Below are 23,105 nucleotides of genomic sequence, written 5' to 3'. Positions count from 1 at the left end.
TCTGAGTCAAAACAAAGAGACAAGATGGTTAGCACATATGTCTATTGTGTTCCAATTACCAAGTTTAGTGACAGTGGCAAACAACAGTTCTGGCCCTTCAAAGAGAATCTTCACTGACTACTATAGTTCCACAGTGAAACCACATGACCACCTCATGACAGAACTGGTATCAGACCTACCCTCTACAATCAAGTTAGAAAACTTGTAGGGCTAGAAAGCAATGAGCACAGGATGTGAATCCAAGTGTTTATGCATTATTTAAGTAGGATACACTGACTACTTCCTGTCATAATGCAGCTGTTCTTGTTAAGGCAATACTGGGGTTTGAATGGGGTTTGTGTTTGCTAGGCGGGCGCTCTAGTGCACACGTCAGCCCTGTTTTTTCGTTGGTTATTTTTTAAATAAGCTCTCACTTCCTGATCCACACATTTAGGCTTCCTGCTCTGAGGGGAGAAGCGCGTGCCATCACACACAGCTTCTTCCCTCAAGATGGAGTCTCCCAGACTTTCTACCAAGGTGGCCTGGACCAATGATCCTCTGAATGCCATCTTCCCAAGTAGTGCAAGATGACAGGTACGTGCACCCCACTTGTGCCCAGCTATGGGATAAGAATGGCTCTCATGAACTTTTCTGCGCAGGTGGGCCTCAAACAATGAATTCTCCTGTTTTCGGCCTTCTGAGTAGTTAAGATTACAGGGCTGAGACGCCAGGCACTGTTCTTTTTGTGATGTGTCTGTAGCCTTCACAAACTGTAGCACTGCAAAAGAAATCTGTATCTGCTTAGAAAACTGCAAATAAACGACCCATCAACATTTCATTTACTTTAAGGTCTCCCTAGACATCCCTTACTCATTCTAAAGAAAATGCTTCCAATACTCAATAGAAATTTGGATCAACACAAAACATTTCCTCTTCAATGAATTTCAATTCATGAAGGAAAAAGAAGCATGGATGCAAGTTTTCTTCCCAAAGTAAATGTCTCCTGCAATGATGTCAAGTAACGTGAAGACAGGTGGGAGGGACCGCAAACTCCTCCCATGGCTGTTGGACTGTGACACCTGTTGGAAGAGCCGAAGCCTCAGATCAGGGAGGAGGGGCCTGGATGACAGCTCCCTGAAAGCCGCCCCAACACAGCCTTGAAGCTCTCATACCTGGCACCAACAGGCTGCTATTAGAGCAGATCTGCTTTAACTTTTTCTCACCTTTGGCAATTATGCTTTGAAAGCCAAATAACTAGTAGTAACCTAAGCACCATTTTTTTACATCAAGTATTACTTTGTTTATATTAAGCTTTAAGAGCTCAACAGTCCAGAAATTAATGTTTGTTACCTTTAGGCAATAAACTAGACTTTCCTGTGATTCTCATCACTGTTATCAGCAACTGCTTTAAGTATAAACCCTAAAGCCAATTTCATATTACACAGGAAACTTTTCTCGAAAGGCGTTAAGAAATGTTTTCTCTAAGAATCCCAGGGATGACATATTCCCTAGGTTTCATTTTGCTAGTATTTTAATGGAATTTATTTAAAATTATTTTTAAGAGTAAAGCACAATGTGCTATGGCTTAGTGGTGGAGTGCTTGTTTAGCATGTACGAAGCCCTAGGTTTGAGTCCTAGGTACTGCATACACAGAAAAAGCTGGAAGTAGTGCTGTGGTTCAACTGGTAGAGCGCTAGCCTTGAGAAAGCCCAAGGACAGTGCCCAGCCCCAGAGTTCAAATCCCAGGCCTGGCAAAAAAAGAAAAAAGAAAAAACAAAGAGTAAGCAGGGTGTAAGCTTTAAAACTTCTGATATAAGCACCATCTTTTCACACAAAGTACAGTCTTTAAACTCCAATAAGAATGACGCTTCCATACTGCACACCTGTAATTTTAGGAGGCTAAAGCAGAAAAACAGAGCCTTCAGCTAACCTGGAATACACAGTGAGACCCTCTCACAAAACCGAACCAAACCAACAACAAAAAAATGTTGTTCTCACTGCCGTTCACTGTATTAAATGATAACTGTGTCTTAGTTTGGAGCTGAAAGTTCACATTCACATTCTTTGCATGGAAGCCCAGATTCCTTCTGATGAAATCATTCTGCACATCAAAGGACAAAGTGAAAATAGCTGATGACATGATTTCTGACACAAAAGGTGGGAGCTAAAATGGATTCCCTAATACCCTGAGGGCACAAGGACAGAATTCCCAAGACTATAATTTTGTATGGCAGAAATACAAGGAAATGCACAGTGGAGTTGGAAGGATTTCACTTTTGAGGCCTTTATACTATAATTACAGCTTGAGCTGCTAATTTTATACTAAGTGGAACTTGTTAATACCAAATGTCCAAGTTTCAATGACTGGCTTCCAAAAATTTGTAATTCTCTCTGCTAGACTTTAAATGTCTTCCAATGCCCCTAGCTTTACTCTACCGCCAGTAAGAGCCAGAATTCCTCTGCTACAGGATGACAGGTCACCACAGAGCTCCCTTGGCCAAGGGAAGCAGGAAAGACGTGTCTCCTGCACATTACCATGCTCACCTCCATCTGCAGTCAACTGGGAGCATGTACTTCAGGCTGTGAATGACCCTGTGAGCAGTGCTGCTGGCAGAAGACAGAACAGATTTAAGACTCTTACCCAAAGCAAAGATGGAAGGTAATGCTGGAAAAAGAGACTGACGTGAAGAGAAATCTGGATAAAGCCTTGGTGAAAAACAAACAAAAATGAGACAGATATCAAAAGTAACTAAATATGACTAGATGTAAAGAGACTCAAACTTCTTTAGAAAGCCAGGAGATGACCAAGAGGATCCTGTGGGAAAGCGACTATAGCAAGCCTGGCTGCTGGGTTCTTGGTTACTCCCGGTGACCAGGAACAGTATGCAGTCTACTGGGGGAACCAAGCATTTAGAACCACTGGCACTGGGCACTGACCACGTTTGGGCCCATTTGACTCTACCAGTAGAGGTGTGCTTCAAAACCTAAAATCATAGCACCTAAAAATACTATCTTCACACGTTTTTTTAAAAGTTAGCACTTCTTATACTCTTCAAATATAGCTAACTATTCACAATTACTCTTCAGGACATAAACCTGACAGTAAAATAAAACACTAAAATATACACTGTTATCTTAATGACGCCCTCATTGGAGTTTACAGAGCAAGATTTTAAAACAAACCCAGAGATGTTAAAGTCAAGGAATTATCTTTCACTATAGTCTTTTGTGTGAGGAAAGTTTATAACACAGCAATGCTAGGTCAGAACACAATTTATAAAGGAAAAAGTACCTTAATAAATGAAGAGATTTCCAAATTAGTCTTCATACCTGCAAAACTGGATGCCAGGAGAGAAAATTGTACATTACACTGCCCACCACATGGAGTTTAGCCAGTGGAATGTAATGTAGAGCTTCTGGTGCTTAGTTTAAGGAAATATTGACAGATCCAGACAGAGTCTGCTCTTAGGTAATCCAGTTCTACTTTAGATGATCATTCCTATGGGACTGTCCACTTAATGAAACCATGTTTATTTGAGCCATTTTTTGAAATGAAAATTCCCATTATGAACTAAACTAGTAGCAAAAGAAAAAAAACAAATTTGAAGAATTAAAAGTTCCAGGACTGAAGATGAATAGCGCTATTATCTCTTGTCTCTGTGGTTCTGGAACATTTGAGAAAGATAAAATCATCTGGAATAAAAGTGAGGCTAAGCAAAATGAACTCCAGGATATGGAAACAAGAGGTTTATTTTTATGATTGTTGTCCTTAACTTACTATGTAAAGTTATTTCTTTTCTCTCTCTTTTTTGTTTCATCTTATGGTTTATCTTGTTACTGTACTGACTTTGATCCCTGGTGTATTGTATATGAGTTTACTTGTTTATTTGAAATAAAGAAGGGAAGGGGGAAAACAGGATGATTGGAAGGCGTGGGGGGAAAGAAACTGGGAGAAAAACACAGGGAAGGGATATCAATGGTCAATAAGTAATGTACCCACTACCTGAGGAACCTGTAACCCCTCTATATGTTACCCCAATAATAAAATACAATTATTAAAAAAGATAGGCAACTACCTGTAAAAATAAAAATAAAAGTGTGCACAGACCCAAAATTTGTTCGTGTGCAAAAGAAATATGTGAATCAATCAGAGAAGGATAAACTTTTCTTCTCTAGAGTTACTGAAAAATAGAAAAGCCTTTGATTGATCTGGAGAGATAATCATCAAAGATGAAAAATGGGACAGGAAAACCATCCAGTGTTCTTCTAACCTACTGGCAAATACATAACAAATTAATAAACAAACATCACCATAATGTTACTATCTATAAGACTACAGCCTATAACATTAACACTACCTATAAGGAAAGGTGTTAGTGCATTGTAAACAGCATCCAATTTTAAAGAAATTTAATGGGAAATCAATAAATTGATTTCTGAGAACATTAGTACTGAATTATTTCCTTAAATTGAATATGACATTTTTTCCTTGCATTAATTCAATCAATAACTGTTCACTACTGATTATCTGCTAGACACAATCCTAAAAGTAAAGAGTAACCATAAAAAAATCCATCTTGGGGGGTTTGGGGGGGAGGGTAATGGGTACCAAGACATGTGAAAGGGTATCAATGTATATGAATTAATGTACCTTCCATCTGGCAAATATCATGTAACCCTTTTACTAATTACAATAAAAAAATTTAAAAAAAATCCATCTTTACACAATTTATGTTTTACTTGTTTGAAAAAGGGAGGATGAGATCGTGGTAGAGGGATGAGGGGGTAGGGAGGGCTGAGGTGTGATGGACCAGTGCCTGAGAGACAGGAAAGCACCAACCAGCAAGTAGAAGCAGAGGACAGACAAAGCCATTAGAGGATGACTGCAGCTGCTGTGTTGGGAACAGGAGCCATGGGTCAGGGCTAGATGCAGGGATGCCAGGCAGGAGCTACCAGAAACAAATCAGCAGAGATGACAGGAGCTCTGCCTGGGACAGCAAGGTGACAAGAGTTAAAAATGGTAGGTTTCTAATGGCATTCTAAAGGAAAATCTGACACATTTTACTGATGTGTTTGAGGTCAAGTAAGAAAAACATGGGCATCAAGATTTGTGGCCCATTTGCACTCACGGTCTGGGAGAAAATGGAGAGAAGTGTAAGAGTTGTAAGGGGTAAAGCAGGATTTCAGGGCCTGTCAATCTTGAAAGTTTAGGCAGCCAAGCAAGGATGGAGAGGAGGCAAGCCTGGAGTGGCAAAGGATGGAGGAATATGCGAACTTAGATGGAGTTCAGTCTCTGAAGCCTGGAAGACATAGCATGGGGATAAACACAGGCAGAGAAAAGAGCAGAGACTACGGACTGCGACCATGTGTCAAGTCTGGGCCGATGGTGGAGCCAGAAAAAAATAAACATAGTCAAGCTACCAATAAGCTCAAAAAAACAGCACACTTGACACATACTGTACCCTCCAAACACACAACCTGATTCCACACACTGCATCATTCTACAGGTATCTGGGTTCTCCATTCCCCAAATGTGGACCACTTAGAAAACTGCTAAACATCTTTCTCCTACCCTATCTCTTAACTATCATCAATTTAAGAGAGTGAAAAATTCTTTAGGAAGAAAGCTACAGAAGTACAGGTAAAGGTAACAATTATCACCCATCAAATTGGCCAAAACTTAGATTCTGACAATATACTAAAGGGATGATAGAAACATCACTTCTAGAAAAAGAACAGAAAACTAAAAAGTGAAATTAATTTTCTACATATCTATATACTATATTCTGTTTACACAAACTTTAAATACAAACAGAACAAAATAACACAGTGTCCACAGACACACATACTTAAATTACATGAACTGAAGCGGAAACCCTAAGTGCCTCTGAGGGGCAGAGGCATGGTTGGGTAAGGAGAACTAAAAGGCAGGCAAAACACTTTACTGAATGTGTGGGTGTGCGTGTGTGTATGTGTGCAAGTGTACACGTGTGTGGGGGGTATGTGTGTGTGTGCGTGTTAATGCATTCAATTTTTTTTTTTTTTTTGCCAGTCCTGGGCTTGAGCTCAGAGCCTGAGCACTGTCCTTGGACTTTCTCAAGGCTAGAGCTCTACCACTTGAGCCTCAGCACCTCTTCTGGCTTTTTTCTATGTATGTGGTACCAAGGAATCGAACCCGGGTCTTCGTGCATGCTAGGCAAGCACTTTAACCCCTAGGCCAAACTCCCGGCCCAATGCATTCAATTTTTGACATGGACAAACAGCAAATATGATAAAATATTTATAGTCATCAACTATGGTATGAACACATGAATATATACACTGAAATCCTCTATACTCTTCTTGTATGTAAGGTATTTTTTTAAAGCAAAAAAGAGAATAAAAGAATACCAGCATTTGTCTAAAACCACAGCTTACTATATTTACACCTACACTGCAAGCCTATAACGAAGCATAGAGAGGAATACGTTTTTTGTTGGCACAGAAATGAAAAATTTTAAGTCTCTTATGACACTGCACTTAGCCAAGATTTAGCACTTTGATGTTACACTTTACTATTCAGTTAAAATCACTGGAAGAAATTGATCACACTTTACATGAATATAGTAACTTAAAAATTACAATTAAAAAAAAAACAGGTATCAGAGCCTTGTTTCATCAGCATATCTAATCCTCATTTGGAACCAAGCTACACTTTGACTTAGAATGCCAAGATCAGCTTTACACTGCTTCTTCAATGATACCAAAAATACAAATTTGAATGGACACATACATAAGTCAGCCAGTCAGTTAATCCAAACTGTATTTGCTTCTTTTGTGCAAATTCAGGCTGAAGTACTACTTTAACCTTAACAGTACTGAGGAATTTACACATGCCAATCAATGTTCCTAAGATTCATTTTGAAGGAGCAAAACTTATTAAATATAAATGTTTTGCCAGTCCTGTAACTTGAACTCAGGGCCTGAGTGCTGTCCTCAGGCTTTCTCAAGGTTAGAGCTCTACCACTTGAGCCATAGCACCACTTTTGGCTTTTTTCCTCTTTACGTATGTGGTGCTGAGGAATGGAACCTGGGTCTTTGTGCATGCTAGGCAAGTACTTTACCACTAGGCCAAACTCCTAGCCCTTAGATATGCTTTACAGTTCCATATTTTTCAAACATCAATTTCATATTGTAACCTTTCCTTTGTATGTGTCCTGCTCAGTGCTAAAAGTCTTACACACTCTCTGGCTTTTCACATCTGAATTGCTCTCACTACCTCCCTGATAAATAACTTCTTTTTCATCTTGAGAAATCAATCCAGATAGATTCCTTCACTGTGTTACTGGTTGTGGCATGAGACAAACTGACAACTCAACCTATATTTTCGAGGGTGCCCTCATCACTTTCTTTTGGATATTTTTTTCATAGCAAGCTAATACAAACCAAGTAAAACAGGAACAAGTGTTTCAACTATTTTCATAAAAATCAACAGGATACTTGTTTCCTCATAAAAATTCTCTCTCTTTTGTTGATTAATCTTTGGGTTAAATGATATCTCTTCGTCAGAGCAGAGGACCGTATTTATTTTACCTCTACATTGATCAGAAATAAATACATTTGCTAACACTGTTTACAAAAAAGAGAAAATTCAGGCAGTTAACTTTTCCAGATTGACAAATGTTTCTGACAGGCAAGCACATCTTATTCCACATGTTTGAGGTTTGAGGCCCTGTACTAAAATAGGGGTTGAAGTCTTTCAGAGAAGATATAATGAAGCATTATAGGAATCCTGATGGGGGAAAACATTTCTCTCAAAGACTGCGGGAAGGGAAAATCAGAGGCTTCATAGAGGTGGTGCGGAGGGACTGTGACTAAGTGAGACTGGGAGACACCCTTGGGGAGTAAGGACAGGTAGAAAGGCTGGGAAGGAGTGGGGAGTGGAGAACAAGATCTATGTCATACACAAGGAAACCGAAGCATGAGATAGGCTAGCGTGAGAGATGGAATGTGTGAAGAAGCAGCCAGACAGCGAGTTACGAAGAATGTTGATGAAAGTCAAATGATTCACATTTTATGTGGAGGCAATAGGAACTGATGATCAGTTTTGATGAGGGGTGCAGTGTGACGAGACACACACTTCAGAAAGATTAACATCAGTGTGGACAGACAAAATGAGAGAAGAAGAAGAACTGGGATGGGAAAACTGAGGGGGAGTTTATCACCCATATAAATAAGAGGTAATGGAAATAGGAATTAAGCAGTACCAGTGGGAATAGTGTACTGATGAAAAAAACCAGTAGATTGTAAACAGCATTTATGAAAAAATCTGGTAAAAAGCCTTAAGCCTTACCTGATTCGTCTGTGTCCTGTTCATCTGTTAAAGCCACAGAGACGCCCAAATCCACACATTTCTTGCTATGTGCCTTGGACTTCATGTGTTTTGTAAGATTTCCTTAAGGGAAAAGAATGTCCATTAAGCTTAGATAACATTTTGTCAAAATTTAAATAATTCCAAAGACATTTCATTTAGATAGAAAAATATTGCTATCACTTGTAATAACCTTGCTATTTGTTAGAAATGGTGACCTTTTAGAAATTTGACAGTGTCTAATTTTGCAAGTGGATTATTCTCACCATTCCTTATTTCTTAAGCATACACACACTGAACAGGTAGTCTCTTTCAGACTGTACTATGATCTGTAGTTAAGGAAGTGTGAATTCTCCTCTATCTCTCTCTGCTGGCTTTCTCCCATAGTGGTTTACTTCCTTGCACAGTTTCTAGTTTTAATTGTAAGCTGATCTTTAGCAAGATTATTTCCCAAGGAGTCTGAAGGGCCCAGGCACTGTACAAACACCTTAGAATGGGTATCCAGTTGCTTTATCCTTGCATCTTAACAGTTTTGCTGGTTCAGGTAACTTTTTGTTTGCTTGTTTTGCCCACATTGGTATAGAGTTTTGCTTTTAAGAAGTTTATTTTTCCCTTGGCCTAAAGTCAATGAACAAGAGAACACTGAGTATACCCTGATGAGTCTCAAAAACATCACCCAACAAACAGAACAAAACCATCCCAGGTGTATAGGCATAAACTGGTCCTTGATTTCCTTATCAACTTTAAAACTCCTAAGCATCTGCTTTTCCCGGTAGCTGTGCATTTCTCTTTATTTCTATTGTTTTGGAATTTATATTTTTAAACTTTGAGCTCAACTATCACAAACTACTATTAACAGTACTGTGTGTGGGGAACCAGGAAAAAGAATTTCCCAAACTAATGTCACTTCACACATCAACTAGGTGTCTTCTACTAGTATGTGTGGAGATGTTCCCTCTGGCAGCTGCTGTGTGGGTCTGTGTGTGTTCTCATCATTTCCCTTGGCATCCCCACAGGCTCACTGGCACCAAGTGACCACGGCTGGAAAGGAGAGCTCCGGTTTCCCTAAGGGTTTCAAGATTCTTGAATATAGTTACAGTGCCATACACACTGTCAACAAGGGCATATTCTAAATCTAAATACTACATTTGATGAGCAAGACAGACTCCTATTTAAGACTAGCCTTTAAAAATGTCTGAATCATTGGTAAAACTTTGGGGCAAAGAGTAGCCCACACAAACATTTAAGAAGATGCAAGTTCTCGAAAAATGCACTGAGACTATGAAACTGGCTATGCATCTATGACCAATTCTACATCATATGTTTTTGCAACCCATAGCATTCCAAAGCTGAGTGCTTAAGTTCAAGAAGCTGCACGAACCTCTAGCAGCCTCAAAACCCTGACTTCTGTTATTTGGGAGATATCACCTGTCAGTGACTGTCATGTATATTAAAGATACTGTAAAATAAAATCTAAAGCAGACTGGACAAATGTCAAGTTACCAAAAATGATAGGATGCTAGTTATAGTCTCTATGCTTCTCTGTAAGGGCTTCAAAGTTTTCATATCACAAAGTGATAAAAATGGTTCATTACCCTAATGTGGCTGAGATTCCCAATTGTAAGTCAAATGCTTTCAGTGTAATAAAAATATTACAGAACAAATTAAAAGGTCCACCAGTACTTCTCTTTTGAAATGGTTGTTTTGTAGATAGTCATAACAGGTTATCCATTTTTAAGAAGTGCATGTACAACTGTAATTAGGAAAATTTAGGAATGTAAGTTTCTAATAAGCAATCTTTCTCATAACTTGAGCTCTTATTTATTCATCAACTTCCTAAAAAATAAAAATTTACATTTTAATATGAAAATAATTTTAAAGCATAACTATCCCCTACCAATGTCATAGACTTCTATATTAACAAATTGATTTACTACTGGCAAGATTTTTGTCAGTGAACTATTATTTACTGATTCCTATTTTAGTTAATAAACTTACCCTAATTATTAAAAAAATCACTTTTGATAGCATTGTGCTATCGTTACACACATATTTATGCAGTATGCTGTGACACTGCTGTTTCCCTTGTTAACACATCAATAAGAAACAGACTAGATAGGTAGAAATTGAGCAACATCTTTCAACTAATTAAAAAAAGGATCATATTTAGCTACCTTTAAAAGGCACTCTAAGGCACACTGGGATCTACATTTTGTGACTGACGAAAGTTTGAGGGAAAAAAAGTGGACTCTAAAACAAAAAAATGACATCTTAGCTGGGTAGGGTGGCTCACGCCTGCAATCCTATCTACTCGGAAGGCTGAGATCTGTGGATTGCAGTTCAAAGTCAGCCCGGGCACTAAAGTCTGTGACATACCTATCTCCAATTAACCACTAAACAACCAGATGTAGTACTGTGGCTCGAGGTAAGACAGTAGCCTTGAGTTGAAGAGCTCAGGAACAATGCCCAGGCCCACAGTTTAAGCCCCACGACTGACCCCCCCCCCCCAAAAAAAAATCTTTCATGCTAAGAAAAGGACAATAATGAATTTAAGTTACTTTATTCACCAGTCTCTATCTAGCTAGATAGCCTTACTGAAATAACTATCATGTTTTGTCTATTTAGTTGTTTCATTACAACTTTCCTAGGTGCTAACATATAACCAAAACAGTGTCAAATTTTGCTAAAGAGCAAGTCAATTAAAAAAAATGAAGAAAACTAATATGAGAGAAAAAAGCAAGTTGTAGCACAGAATAAAAAGGGTTTTTTTGTTGTTGTTGTTGTTTTTTGGGTTTTTTTTTGCTGGTCATGGAATGAACTCTGGGCCTGGATGCTGGCCCTATGCTCTTCAAGGCTAATGCTGTACCACTTGAGCCACAGACCTGGAAAAAATCATATTAAGTAAGCCAGACCCAAAGGAACATAGGCTCCATGGTTTCTCTCATTTGTAATCATTGGTACACATCTAGGATTCTCCTAGCAGAGAATCACCATACCTCAAAAACTATGTACATATGGCATATAGGATGAGACTAAGCAAAATGAACTCTAGGATATGAAAACAAGAGATTTACCTTTGTGACTGCTGTTCTTAATGTACTATGTGCTGCTATTTACTTTCTCTTCTTTTCCCCTTATGGTTTATGTCATGTTGTTACTGTACCTGACTTTGCTAACCTGGTATATTGTATATATATATCTCTTTGTTTATTTGAAATAGGGAAAGAGAAAAACAAGGTGATTGGGAGGGGGAGAAGGAGGAAGGAAAGAGGGAGAAAAACATGTGAAGAGGTATCAATGCTCAAGAAATAATGTACCCACTACCTAACAAATGTGACTGTGTCCCCTCTATACATTACCCTGACAATAAAATACAATTTTAAAAAACATTTATAAAAATCACTATTCTTAATTTTATAGACACTGCATTTCCAAACAGGTATTTCCATGATTATACTGCTCTGTCAAAAAGAAACTCATGCTTAGTATACAAAATTTAATTCTTCAGAAACCCTAAATTGCTACGTGATGATTCATGAACAGAAGTCTAATGGAGAAGATAAACACTCTACAGTAACACAACAAACTTGTGCAGCGTAAAATTTATAATAAAGGTTTATGATTTCAGTAAAAAAAAAAAACAACATGAGCACAGAGAGGATGCTAAATATAATGCTAATGACTAGTTAAGTAGTAGAAAGGTTATTATTAGATCTTTGAAGCTGAAATTCAACATTCTGGGTAGAAAAATGCATAATAAAAACAGAAGTGGATTAAAAAATAGATTAAAAAATAGATAAGACACGAGCGTGATGATTATAAAAATTTACTGTGGTTATTACTTTCAATCTTGCATTCATCTTTGAGAACCCAAATAAATTATGTTGTGGTCATGAAAACTTCTCTTTCTTTTCAACCACAAAGTAAATATTTTTGAAAACATGTTAGTCATCATGTTATACAACTGTATTTGGGGAAATAAAATATCTTTTTTTAAAAAAAAGGCACAGTGGCTCCTTTTAAAATGTTACATTTAGTATATTTTCTAACAATGTATAATTAACCACTTTCCTCCCAAAGGTCATAAACATAAAAAAAGCAGACCACCAAAGGATGGAGTTTAGTCTATTCTGGGTCAGGGAACATGCAAAGGGTCCCCATGAAAAGGAGCCTGGCCGGGGTCTCTCCTACCTTTTGTCTTAAAGGAGAAGTTGCAGTGCATGCAGTGGTAAGGACGAACATCGGTGTGGGTTCGGATGTGTTTCTTCAACATACTAGGCTTCTTGCAACGTATTCCACATTCTTCACAAATGTACTTTCCTCTTCCCCTGCCTCGAACGTACACATATTCTTCATTTGATTTATAACTAATTTAAAGATAAAAATGAGTCAGAATATTGGGTAGCGTGTCTTTGAGAAAGGAATAAAATTCAACGGAAAGAAATAACATGTAACCTTAAGACCTAATCTACAAAAACTTTACGCACACAGGAGTAACAGAATAAACGTTTCCATATCAGCGCTTAATGTTGTAACATTTAATTCCAATCCAACTTTTTCAATAGGATGCTTAATTTAAGACTTCCTTATTTGTTTTGTTCTAAGACACAGATTTAAAAGTTTTTTTCTTATGATTAAATTCATTCACAACAGTTCTAAGTACTGAAATAGTTCTGAGCTTCCCCATAACTGTAATTGGATCTCACAATTTGTTCTTCTCAGAAGAAAATGCAAAAGGACATCAACAAGGAAATAAATATATCTCTTGTAGAACACATTGTTTTTTTCCAAGTTCTTCCTTATCATAAATCAACAGGAAACCCAAGGCTCACTCAGAAAATTTGGTTCTTAGCTGCCTTTCAGACTCTACAAGGTCTCCTAGCCATCATCACTTTTTAGCATCAATATGGAATCATTTGACATAATACTGACAATTATTTTGCCATAAAGATTTCCATTAGTAAGCTGAGAGACTTTGCAACAGTTACATAAAATTGGCACTGACAAGTCTTCATTTGCAGGAAAGGAAATGTACATTTAAAAGATAAGTTTAAATGTACATTTAAGAATAAAATTGTACTTGCCCTCCATCAAATATTTTAATTCTTCTTGGTTCACTTTTGATTAAGGAATTTTCTTTATCTTGCTCACTGTTAATTTCAGAGGCATCTTTATTGCTGAATTCAACTATGGTGGACTTTTGATTACCTAATGCTCTCTGAAAGGAAAAAAAAGAAAACTAATTTAATAAAACTGAAACATAAATATGCTAATGTTTTACTGGAAACCAAAACAAAGCAGACTGAAGAGAAAGTAGTTAATTTAATGAAATGCATGCTAAAGAAATGATAGATTCAAACATCTTTTTTTTATCTCCCGCCCACTTCAGTCCCTGCCATCTCAAACATAACTCCTGCTTTGGTAGACCACAAACTTTCCTTGATGGACTTAAATATCCTTTCTTCCACTTAACTACCATTGCTGCAGTTCAAATATATTTCATAAGAGATTATGATCTGGAGATGGAAAAGGACCCATCTCTTTTGGTATAATCATGCACATATTCCTCCCTGACCTCATTCCTTATCTTCTTCCAACATCAAATCCCCCCTGATATTTAGCTGTTTCCTACTATGAAATCCAGCTCCTATTTGCCAAAGTAATCATTGAGCTAAATGTCAAAGTTATCATATTCTTAGTCTTGATGCGTTTGGCTACTCCATGGTATCCTATGTTGATGATACCTTGTTTTTCCTTTTCCTTAGAGCATCTGGCTGTTCTTTTCCATTTTTTTTTGAAGCATAAATGTGCTAATGTTGTCTTGTGAATAACAGTCAACCCCAGTCATCCGTAGCTGGTAGCTGATGGACTTTCTCCGGAGATCATTATAATTGCTCAATGATCACAGTCCTTAGTCTTCATATTCATTTGCTCTCACCCCAAACTTCTGGCATCTTTACTTCCATGTTTTGTGTGACACCACTTTCTTTCCTTCTTCCTCACCAACAATTTGTTTCTCCTGTAGGCTTTCCTTATCCCCTACGTAAGTATCTCCCTGAGCAATTTCATTAATTATGCCAACACACTGATGAATCTCTTCAGAGACCCAAATTTAGGTGTGTGCATTTCCATACATCTCTTAAAAAATATTTGTTACTTAAGGACAGCACACATGAACATGTGTAATGTGTTGGTTATTAAGCCCGGGATTTCATACATGTGGAACACAAACACAAGTTGGATCACTGAGTTATCCCCAGCCTAAAAGAACCATTCTCATGGCACAACAGGAATATAATTAAATCTATCCTTACATTGTCATGATTTGCCTTCAGCTAAGATTCTGCTTGAGGTTTAGAGTCAGAGTAATTCAACATAAATCCCCCAAATGTTTGCGTGTGACTTCCCTTCAACGTGCATAGATTTGGAGTTTCACCTAGACTTTCAACTTTGAAGTATCATACTATTCTAAACTTAGAAAACTATCTGACCATTGCAGACTCCTAACAGTAATTTATATGACCTCTCTTCTCACTCATTTAGTTATCTAGTCAATTAAAAAATTATTGGTCAAGTGTTGGTGTTCATACCTGTAATCTTAGCTACTCAAGAGGCTGAGATCTGCAGATCAGCTAGCACAAGGAGTTAAGTCTGTGAGGCTTTTATTACCAATTAACTACCAAAAAACTGAAAGCAGAGGTGTGGCTCAAAGTGGTAGAGCACTAGCATTGAGCTGAAAAAGCTCAGGGACAGTGCTCTGATCCTGAGTTCAAACCCCATGACCAACCCCCTCCCCCTGAAAAAAATACACATACACACACACACACTACACACACGAGTTTTCTGGGGGAAAAAATCACATCATTATAATTTTAATTTGAAACTCAGCTAAAATTACCATCTTTTGACTATCTTCCTGGATCCACAATGTCTCTACCTACCAGTAAAATTAAGAGATTTTCTTATACCTACAGGGTTCTAGGAAAGACTTACTTTGTACTTCTAGATGTCTAGAGTCCAATATAATACCTCTATTGATTTATTTTTAAACATGTAAATGGTTTTTCCCATTTTATAAAGCCAATCATTAGAGTAAGGTAAATTCCACAAGTTACCTAAAATTATATTTTTATGATCTTACACTGTAAATCTTGACCAAATCAACTTATCAAGTCATGAGTCCTTTTGTGACTCTTTTCTGTTGTTCTACCCATTTGTAGAGATCTTCTGGGAAAGCTGACATGAGCATGATGAGGACAGACCTGTGTGGCTGGCTGGCTCTCTCTGCTTGCACCTCACTATAAAAGTAGGATCACCTCTTCTTTTTTTTTTTTTTTGCCAGTCCTGGGCTTGAGCTCAGGGCCTGAGCCCTGTCCTTGGGCTTTCTCAAGGCTAGAGCTCTACCACTTGAGCCCCAGCACCACTTCCGGCTTTTTCTCTATGTATGTGGTACCAAGGAATTGAACCAGGTCTTCATGCATGCTAGGCAAGCACTTTAACCACTAGGCCCACACCTCTATTTCCTTGCACTAGCAGGGAGGAAGCAGAACCACAATCCCTTCTCAGTTAACATCTTAAGGGAGGCGAAAGATCAAAGTAAACTTTGATTATCAGTCTCATTAAATAGAGACTATACAAGAAAATGGTGCTCAGAGGAAGTTAACACTTCTAAAATTTTTCCAGGCAGAATGAATCCCTACAAGGAATTCAGATTCTTATTATATAACTCCCTCTTCAGAGTAAATAAATAAGTCATCTGCCTTCCCAATAACTTATGCAGAGAGGATGGTTTGTCATTTGGACTGAAATACTTCTAAAGAAAAATGTTTAAAGGTGTCAAGACATATTTAATTTGCACCAACCGTATTTAGAAACAAATTATATTTCAAAGTACCTTGCTTAAGTTGTTTTTCCACTTGCTGGAATAGACCAATAAATCTGATTTGGGATGGGTTGTTATTGCCTGACAATATAGTGATTTTCCAGTCTTCTGTTTTGAATGAAGGAGAGAAAGAGCAACTTTTGTGGGCAAACCAAGTGGGTTAGGGTTATTGGAGCTTACTGTCCAGTCAGTATAGGCTGATGTTTTCTGGTCCTTCTGGGGCAAAGGCAGTGCTTTCTGTCTTAGTAGATAACACCACGTGAAGCTGGTGGCTGTCTTCAGGCTGGGGAGGGGCAGGTGCTGGGCATCCACTGTGCTGGACAATGGAAGAGTGGTGAGAGGTAGTTCATTCTGCCCTAGAATGCTCACCTTGTCCCCGTGACTTGTAACCCCTGAAGGTACCCCTTCTTGATTACTATCTATAGATTTCAAAGGAGAAATGTGGTGGGTGTTTTCTGGAGGAACAGAAGAATTCTGATCTGGAAGACTTAATGACGTGGATGATTTAATGTTTTCAAATTCCTGCACTTCATTGGTCGATTCTCTGATTACAATCTTGGCATGTCCTGATGACAAAGGATCAGCTGGAAAAACCTCTGTCAAATGAATAGATCCAGTACCAGTTTCAGACTGAGAAAAACCATCCTGTTCTGATATCATTCCTTCAAGGGGCTCTGTAGTACAAAGCTGTCTCACCAACACTGGTTTCTTCGGTTTACTGCCTTCGCTTACTCTTGAACTCAATGGCTCTGAGGAAATAATATCTGTGGCACAAACAGCTCCATTTTCATCTTTAGCCCGTTTCTGGTGCTTTTCCATAGCAATGTCTAAACTGTTGGCTGGAGAGAGCATCCGTTTGCTTGAGGCTGAAGATTCTGGTTGGGGGGAAAGTCTACCCACAGACACTTTCTGGGTTAGGGGTGAGGATTCTGCGAGAGAAGATGGTTGGCCCATTTCTAAGAAAACATTTTTGCAAACAAGTTCTTTCTCTGGGTTTGGCAATGCATTCTGGTGATCCTTTTGTGATTCTGGCATAGAATTCAGTTCTTCATTGATTGGCATGACACTCTGGTTAGTCTGGCAAACTGATGTGTTGGAAAGATCTTGCGTCACTAGGATTTGTGGCAGAGAGGTAAGGGTGGCAAAACAGTATGTAGGGATGGGACTCTGCAGATGTACAGGCAGCATGAAGGATGATGGTGCCTTCTGCATCTGACTGCCTGGTAGCCCCAGCTCCAAGGCTGACAATGGGCCTGGCTTAGACATGGCATCTACCAGCTTGGTTGGTAATGCAACTGATGTTGTGCCCTGATCTGCTCCAGCTGCATCTGGAAGAACTTGACTAGGCAAAGGATATATGGGATTAGAAGAACAAGCCTGGCCTGAAGCGAAAGCCTGACACTGAAGCTGGTACTTGGGGGCAAAGCAGTCCTTACTTGTAGAAGATACGTGTATGGTGGGATGTACGTCTGTTTTGTCCTCTTTTGCACACCTTTGCAGAGGTAACTGTGCGTTTTGTTGGCTTAGGGGTATATGGGTATGATTTAGCACATTGATACTGAAAAGCTGCTGAAGTGGAAAGATGGTGGTGGAGTTAGAATGTAATGTATGGGCTGGCTGATCCTTAGCTTGAATCTGGGAGTGCTGAGTATTAGCAGGAAACTCAGATGAAGATGTGTGAGGGAGCTGCAGACCCTGAAATGGCACTGCGTTCACACTGGGAGGAGCAAGGTTTTGGAAGGAAGACAGATTTACAGGAGAAAGATGACTATCTGGTGCAATGTTTAAAGATATCTGGCGGATCAGCGGCCCCCGCCTTCTTTCTAAAAGAGGCACGTGTCCAGTGACCCCCGCCATGGAAGGGGAAGTAGAAGGCTGGGACTCCACAAGCAGCGTGGCTGGGGCCGGGGTCATGCTCCCACAGTCAAATGACTTACTTCTGAAATCGGAGACCTCCATCAGCGTTGGCATGCAATTGATCTGTTCGGACGCAGCCCGCCTCATTTCCCGATGACTTCCAGGGACATTCAGTGTGTTTGAGCCAGGTGGGATCAAAAGAAACTCTGCTTTATTTGGAAAATCGACCTTGGGGGTGGCCTCTGTTTTAGAAATGTCCTCGATGTCTAAGGAGGCTGAGAAACTTGAAGCATGTGATAAGCTGCTCTCCCTGCTTAGACTCCGGGAAAGAGTAGAGTCGAAACTTGACTCAGTGGAGGAATGCTCTATCTCAGCCAGCCGGAGTCTTTTCTTCTTGGGTGGCAGTTTCTCTGTTGGCAACTTGGACAAGGTTTCACTGCGCTGAGGCCAACTGAACTTCTCAGACTTTTCTTCGTCGTGACACTGAGTGTCCAGGTCCCGATCTGGCTCTTCGGTGACCAGGATTTCTGGGACTTGGATATTATGTTGCCGGACGAGTCTTGAGGGCTGTCCCAACATGTGTCGCTCACTGGCAATTTTTCTGGCGCCTTCTTGCAGCTCTCCCCTGAGTGTATCTGCCAAAGCGGGCTGATGAGGCTGTGATGTGTCTTGAGAAGGATGACACTCCTCTGGGGAGAGCCCCCTCACTTTCAGAGAGCCAGACTTCCCAGCTCTGCTCAGCTCCTGGAAAGGAACGGTGGAGCCAGTTTCAAATGGCTCTGATTTGTCAAAGGAGCTGGGTCTGCTCAGGGAGTTTGTATGCTGGATGACAGAGATGCCGGTCCCTTGTCTCTTCAGCTCCGCCTTGTCCAGGGCAGCTGACATCATAGGCTGCTCTAGGATTGTAGACAGCTTCGGGTCTCTGCTCTGCTCGAGCCCCTGAGCCACCAGCTGAACCTGGGAGGTGTGCAGCTGGACGCTGCCGTGTTGCTCTCCTGTCACGGTGGCTACATGTTTAGACGAGCAGGGGGTGGGGCCCGGGGCATTCTGAGGCTGGAGGGCTTCACAGCCCTTTGGGGAAGTTCCACTCTCATTTGTCTGAAGGTCCTCATCATCCCCAACACTTTTCATTTTCCTCCTTTTCCTTATCTGGGGTGTCTGCTCCCACACGCCCGTCGAGCCAGCAACTCTGTAGTGCAGAACCTGAGGCTGCGGCCCACGAGGCACAGGGCTCTGCTCCGGCTCTCTCACAGTGACCTTGGTTTTAGGCCCGTGTAATTCTGAACAGTAGAATTTCTTATGGTTTTCAAAATTCTCCAGTTTCCTGTACCTGTTTCGACAGGTTTCACACTCGAACATGGTCCCTCGCCCTTGATGAGATTTCTTTTTTTCCAGATGAGAGCCTGGGGCCACAGCCTTGCTCCGGGCTGCTGTGGGCTCGGGGGCAGTGGGGCAGCCTTGATGGCCCTCATCCACTGACTGTCCAGGTCCAAGAACATGATTCTCGTTGACTGAAGAGTCTTCAACTGCCGCCTGCCTGACCAGAGGACGGGGGTGACCACTTGGGGGCACTGATGTGTTGGGTCCTGATACGAAGACGTCATCATAGAAAGCGCCAATTTTGTCATCAAATGACTGGCTTCCCCTTAGCGGGTGAGGGGGAGGAATTATATTGGCAGGGACTGCTGAGTACCCTGTGGTGGGCATGGAGTTACTTCTTGTAATAGGCAGGCAGTCGAGGGAAGGGACAGACAGGAGGAACACTTGTTTAGATTTCTCAGTGGGGGTGAATGGGGACTTCGGTATATCAGAGCTTGAACTCGTCCTCCGCCCCATTGGTTTTAGGTCAAACTGGAATGAATCTTTAAATATGTATGATTTGGGGGAATCGATGCTCCCTCGTCTGGACAGAGAGGTTCTCCGCGGCTTTACGCTGTCCAGTTGTTTATCATCTACCAAGGCTTCGTTGTCAGAGATGAGCTTGGAGATCCTCTCCTCCAGGGTTTTCGTTGCCAAGGGTGGGGGCATCTGGCCTGCTAAGGGCAATGGCTTCTCCCCAGGTTGTACAGCAAGGGGTGCGGGTGCACTGATTCGAGGGGCAGGGGTTCCGTTATTCTTAGTTGAGTCTGGTTCTGTGGGAGGGAAGGTTCTGGCAAAAGGAGTTGGTGGACTCACTGCTTGATCGGCACTTTCTGACCGTGAAAAGTAGCCGGAATCTGTACTTCCTAAACTCCGGGGACTCAGGAGTTTTCCTTGCTGCTCTTGGGAGTAATCTGTTGCCTGCTGCCTTTGTAGCTGGGCATGAACTGTCCCTCCATGGCAGTCTGGTTTCCCTTCTGGTTGACTCGGGTCACCTCTCTGATGAGACTTCTCCTCAGTCTCTAAGGAGGACACGTTGGCTGGGTGTGCCAATATGCTCGTGACCTGGAGGTCCTTCTGTCTCTGAGCATTAGGAAGTTCAGGCTTGGGATTGATTGCCTTGGGACAATCAGTTCTTAATGGAGACACGCTGACAGGATGTACCAACATTTTTGGTAACTCTGACAGGCCTTGTGATTCTGAAGATCCTTCCTGTGGCGAAAAGTCACCTGCCACATGATCTGAGTTGCCTGAAATGGAGCCTGGTTTCAGTAAAGCTTCAGAATGTGATGTCTTCTTGGTTATTTGCCCAGGCCGGAGCTCCATGGCGCCAGGTTCGTTCAGTCTCCCATCAGCAGCGCCCTCCTCCTCACTCTCACCACTGTCCTCTACATCTGAGGGCACACCAAGTGCTTTGGGAGATTCCTGGGACAAGAACAAGCCACCAGCATCTGGTTGCAAGACAAGACCCAGTTTGATAGTATGTGCATGGGACTTTTTGTGCTTATACAGATTACTTTTAGTCTTAAATGAAAATCCGCAAGTCACACAAGGGTAGGGCCGCTCTCCAGTGTGGGAGCGGATATGCTTTAAAAGCACACTAGGCTTTGCACAAGCTCTATTGCAATACTCACAGATATATTTTCCTTGTTTTTTTGGCTTCTGATCTCTCAGAAGAAGATTGCACATTTGTTCTACGCTTTGATTGACAACAGAGGCAACTCGAGTTGAATTATTTATTGGCATGGGGGGAGACTGTGTGGAATTGGCTGGACTTATTGACAAAGGTGAAGCAGAATCCACTTGCTGGTTTGGAGGAGAAACCTGAGTTCTGTTGGAAGGTGAAGTGAGACCTGTGGTGGACATCACTGCCGTATCATAAACCTGCTCAAGTCTGGTGATCTCTTGAGTTCGCAGATTTGCCAGCGATGCCGTGAAGCCTGCATGGCACGGAAGCTGTTGATTTTGTTGGTTAGGTGTGGAAACCAAGTGCTCGTGAGGATTAGCTGAATGAGAGACAGGCTGAACTGATGCTTGCTCATTTTTCTGAACAGTGGATGAGGTACAAGGTAATAGTTTCTGTGATTCTGCCACCAAGTCTTTTGCAGGTTGAGTCAGGGCGTCCACAGATGGATTTTTTAACTTAGAAGGGGATCGTACAGTTTTATTTGGTCTCAGTTTTTCTGTCTTAATTGCACAAGACGAGCCCTTTTGTGACAAGGTACTCAGTTCTGGCTCCATTGCTTTTAGTAAGACATCAAAGGCGGTGTTTGTATACAAGGGAGGTGAAGGGGACACGATACTTCCATGAGGAGGGATACATTCAATGTTGTCAGTCCTGGATTTGCCAGGCAGGGCCAGGTTGTCGTGAAGCACACTGATCCCGGCAGGGTCAGAGCCTTCTGACCTCCATCTCCGCAGCTCTGCAGGGTGCTGCAGAAACAAGGACTTTTTGGGGGAGACAGAGTCTTCCGATTTTGAGGCCTCGGCAGTTATCCCAGGTGTTTCTCCATTCTGTTTGGCAAACTGCTTCCCAGTTTTTGCAGGACTATAGCCATGCCTCCTGTGAGACTCTGAAGCACTCTGAGGAACGGCGAAAGAAGAGTCCTCTGTGTTCTGTTTATGTTTGGCCTGAAGAGGATTTCTTAGGGGGGATTTTGGTATTTTCTTCAGGTGATTCTCAGTGACAATCTTTTTCCGTTTCACACCTTTAAGGGACTCTGAAGCTCCTTTAACACCAGCTTCTAGAATTCCTGTTGGAAAAACAAAAAGAAACACACTGATAAAATTATACACAAAACGATTCTTTAAAAGAGCAAATTGAGAAAACTGTCATAAGGATTCTACTACAGTTAAATATGGCAGACTTAGTAAAGTCTATTTTTAATAAAACTATAGTCTAAATTACAGTGAGTTTGGAGGGACACAATCAAAATCTATCCAAACACTCACATAGCACAATCTTTCTAGAACACCACATTCCTTTCTAGAGGAAGTCAGGCCATGGACCCAGACCTTGCACAATAGAACAGTCTCCCCACTTGTACTCTTTCAATCAAAAGGCTGGCCAACAAGGAAATGTATTCAACCTTTCCCATCTGGGTGGCTGTCTAGCACATGAAGAATCGAATCTTTAAAGCAAACTCATCACTGAGTTTAAATATTCAATGTTGATTTTCTTTTGAGAAAAAAGAGTCTACTTTTGGAGTAATTTTTAGAGTGAAGATTCCTGGAATACTCATGATACTGTGGTTGTTAGAACCATGAAGTACTGTACCACAGCAAGTACATACAGTAAGGAACAGAGAATTACAAAATTCAAATAATCTACTCAAATAATCATAAGGCTGAAAAGCCTTTTAGTTACAAAGAACATAAAATACCATTTAAACTGAACAAAAATATACAGTGTCTTGGTTCCTTTGTCATTAATGCCATTCTTAACTGCTGTTGTTAGAAACAAATTAGCATTTAATTGAATTGTGGACATCATCTAATCACAATCTTGGTAAATGTTGTATTTTGAGCAATAATTGATTACTTGCCATCATTTAGTTTTCATCTGTTAAATCCTTGACATATAATAAACAAAATGTACCTAGCCAATTATTACTTATTTGTAGAAAAACCAACCACTCTAATTCTTCATTATTTTCAAACAGCTGTTGTATCTACCTG

General features: G+C 40.5%; 1 protein-coding gene across 2 annotated transcripts in view; it reads right to left on the bottom strand.

Moving 5' to 3' along the window:
• The window catches only part of Hivep1 (HIVEP zinc finger 1), a 112,374-nt gene that overhangs the window by 6,497 nt on the left and 82,772 nt on the right, over positions 1-23,105 (bottom strand). For both annotated transcript variants that reach the window (XM_090356489.1, XM_090356488.1), the window contains exons 4-7: positions 16,224-22,180; positions 13,414-13,547; positions 12,521-12,696; positions 8,312-8,413 (exon numbers count right to left, since the gene is read on the bottom strand). In XM_090356489.1, the coding sequence (XP_090212615.1) occupies positions 8,312-8,413; positions 12,521-12,696; positions 13,414-13,547; positions 16,224-22,180 (6,369 nt within the window). The remainder of the gene's footprint in view (positions 1-8,311; positions 8,414-12,520; positions 12,697-13,413; positions 13,548-16,223; positions 22,181-23,105) is intronic.

This window comes from Megascapheus bottae, chromosome 22 (assembly GCF_031878675.1).
Source record: "Megascapheus bottae isolate mThoBot1 chromosome 22, mThoBot2.hap1, whole genome shotgun sequence".
NCBI lineage: Eukaryota > Metazoa > Chordata > Mammalia > Rodentia > Geomyidae > Megascapheus > Megascapheus bottae.
This window is presented reverse-complemented; position numbering and strand designations above follow the sequence as displayed.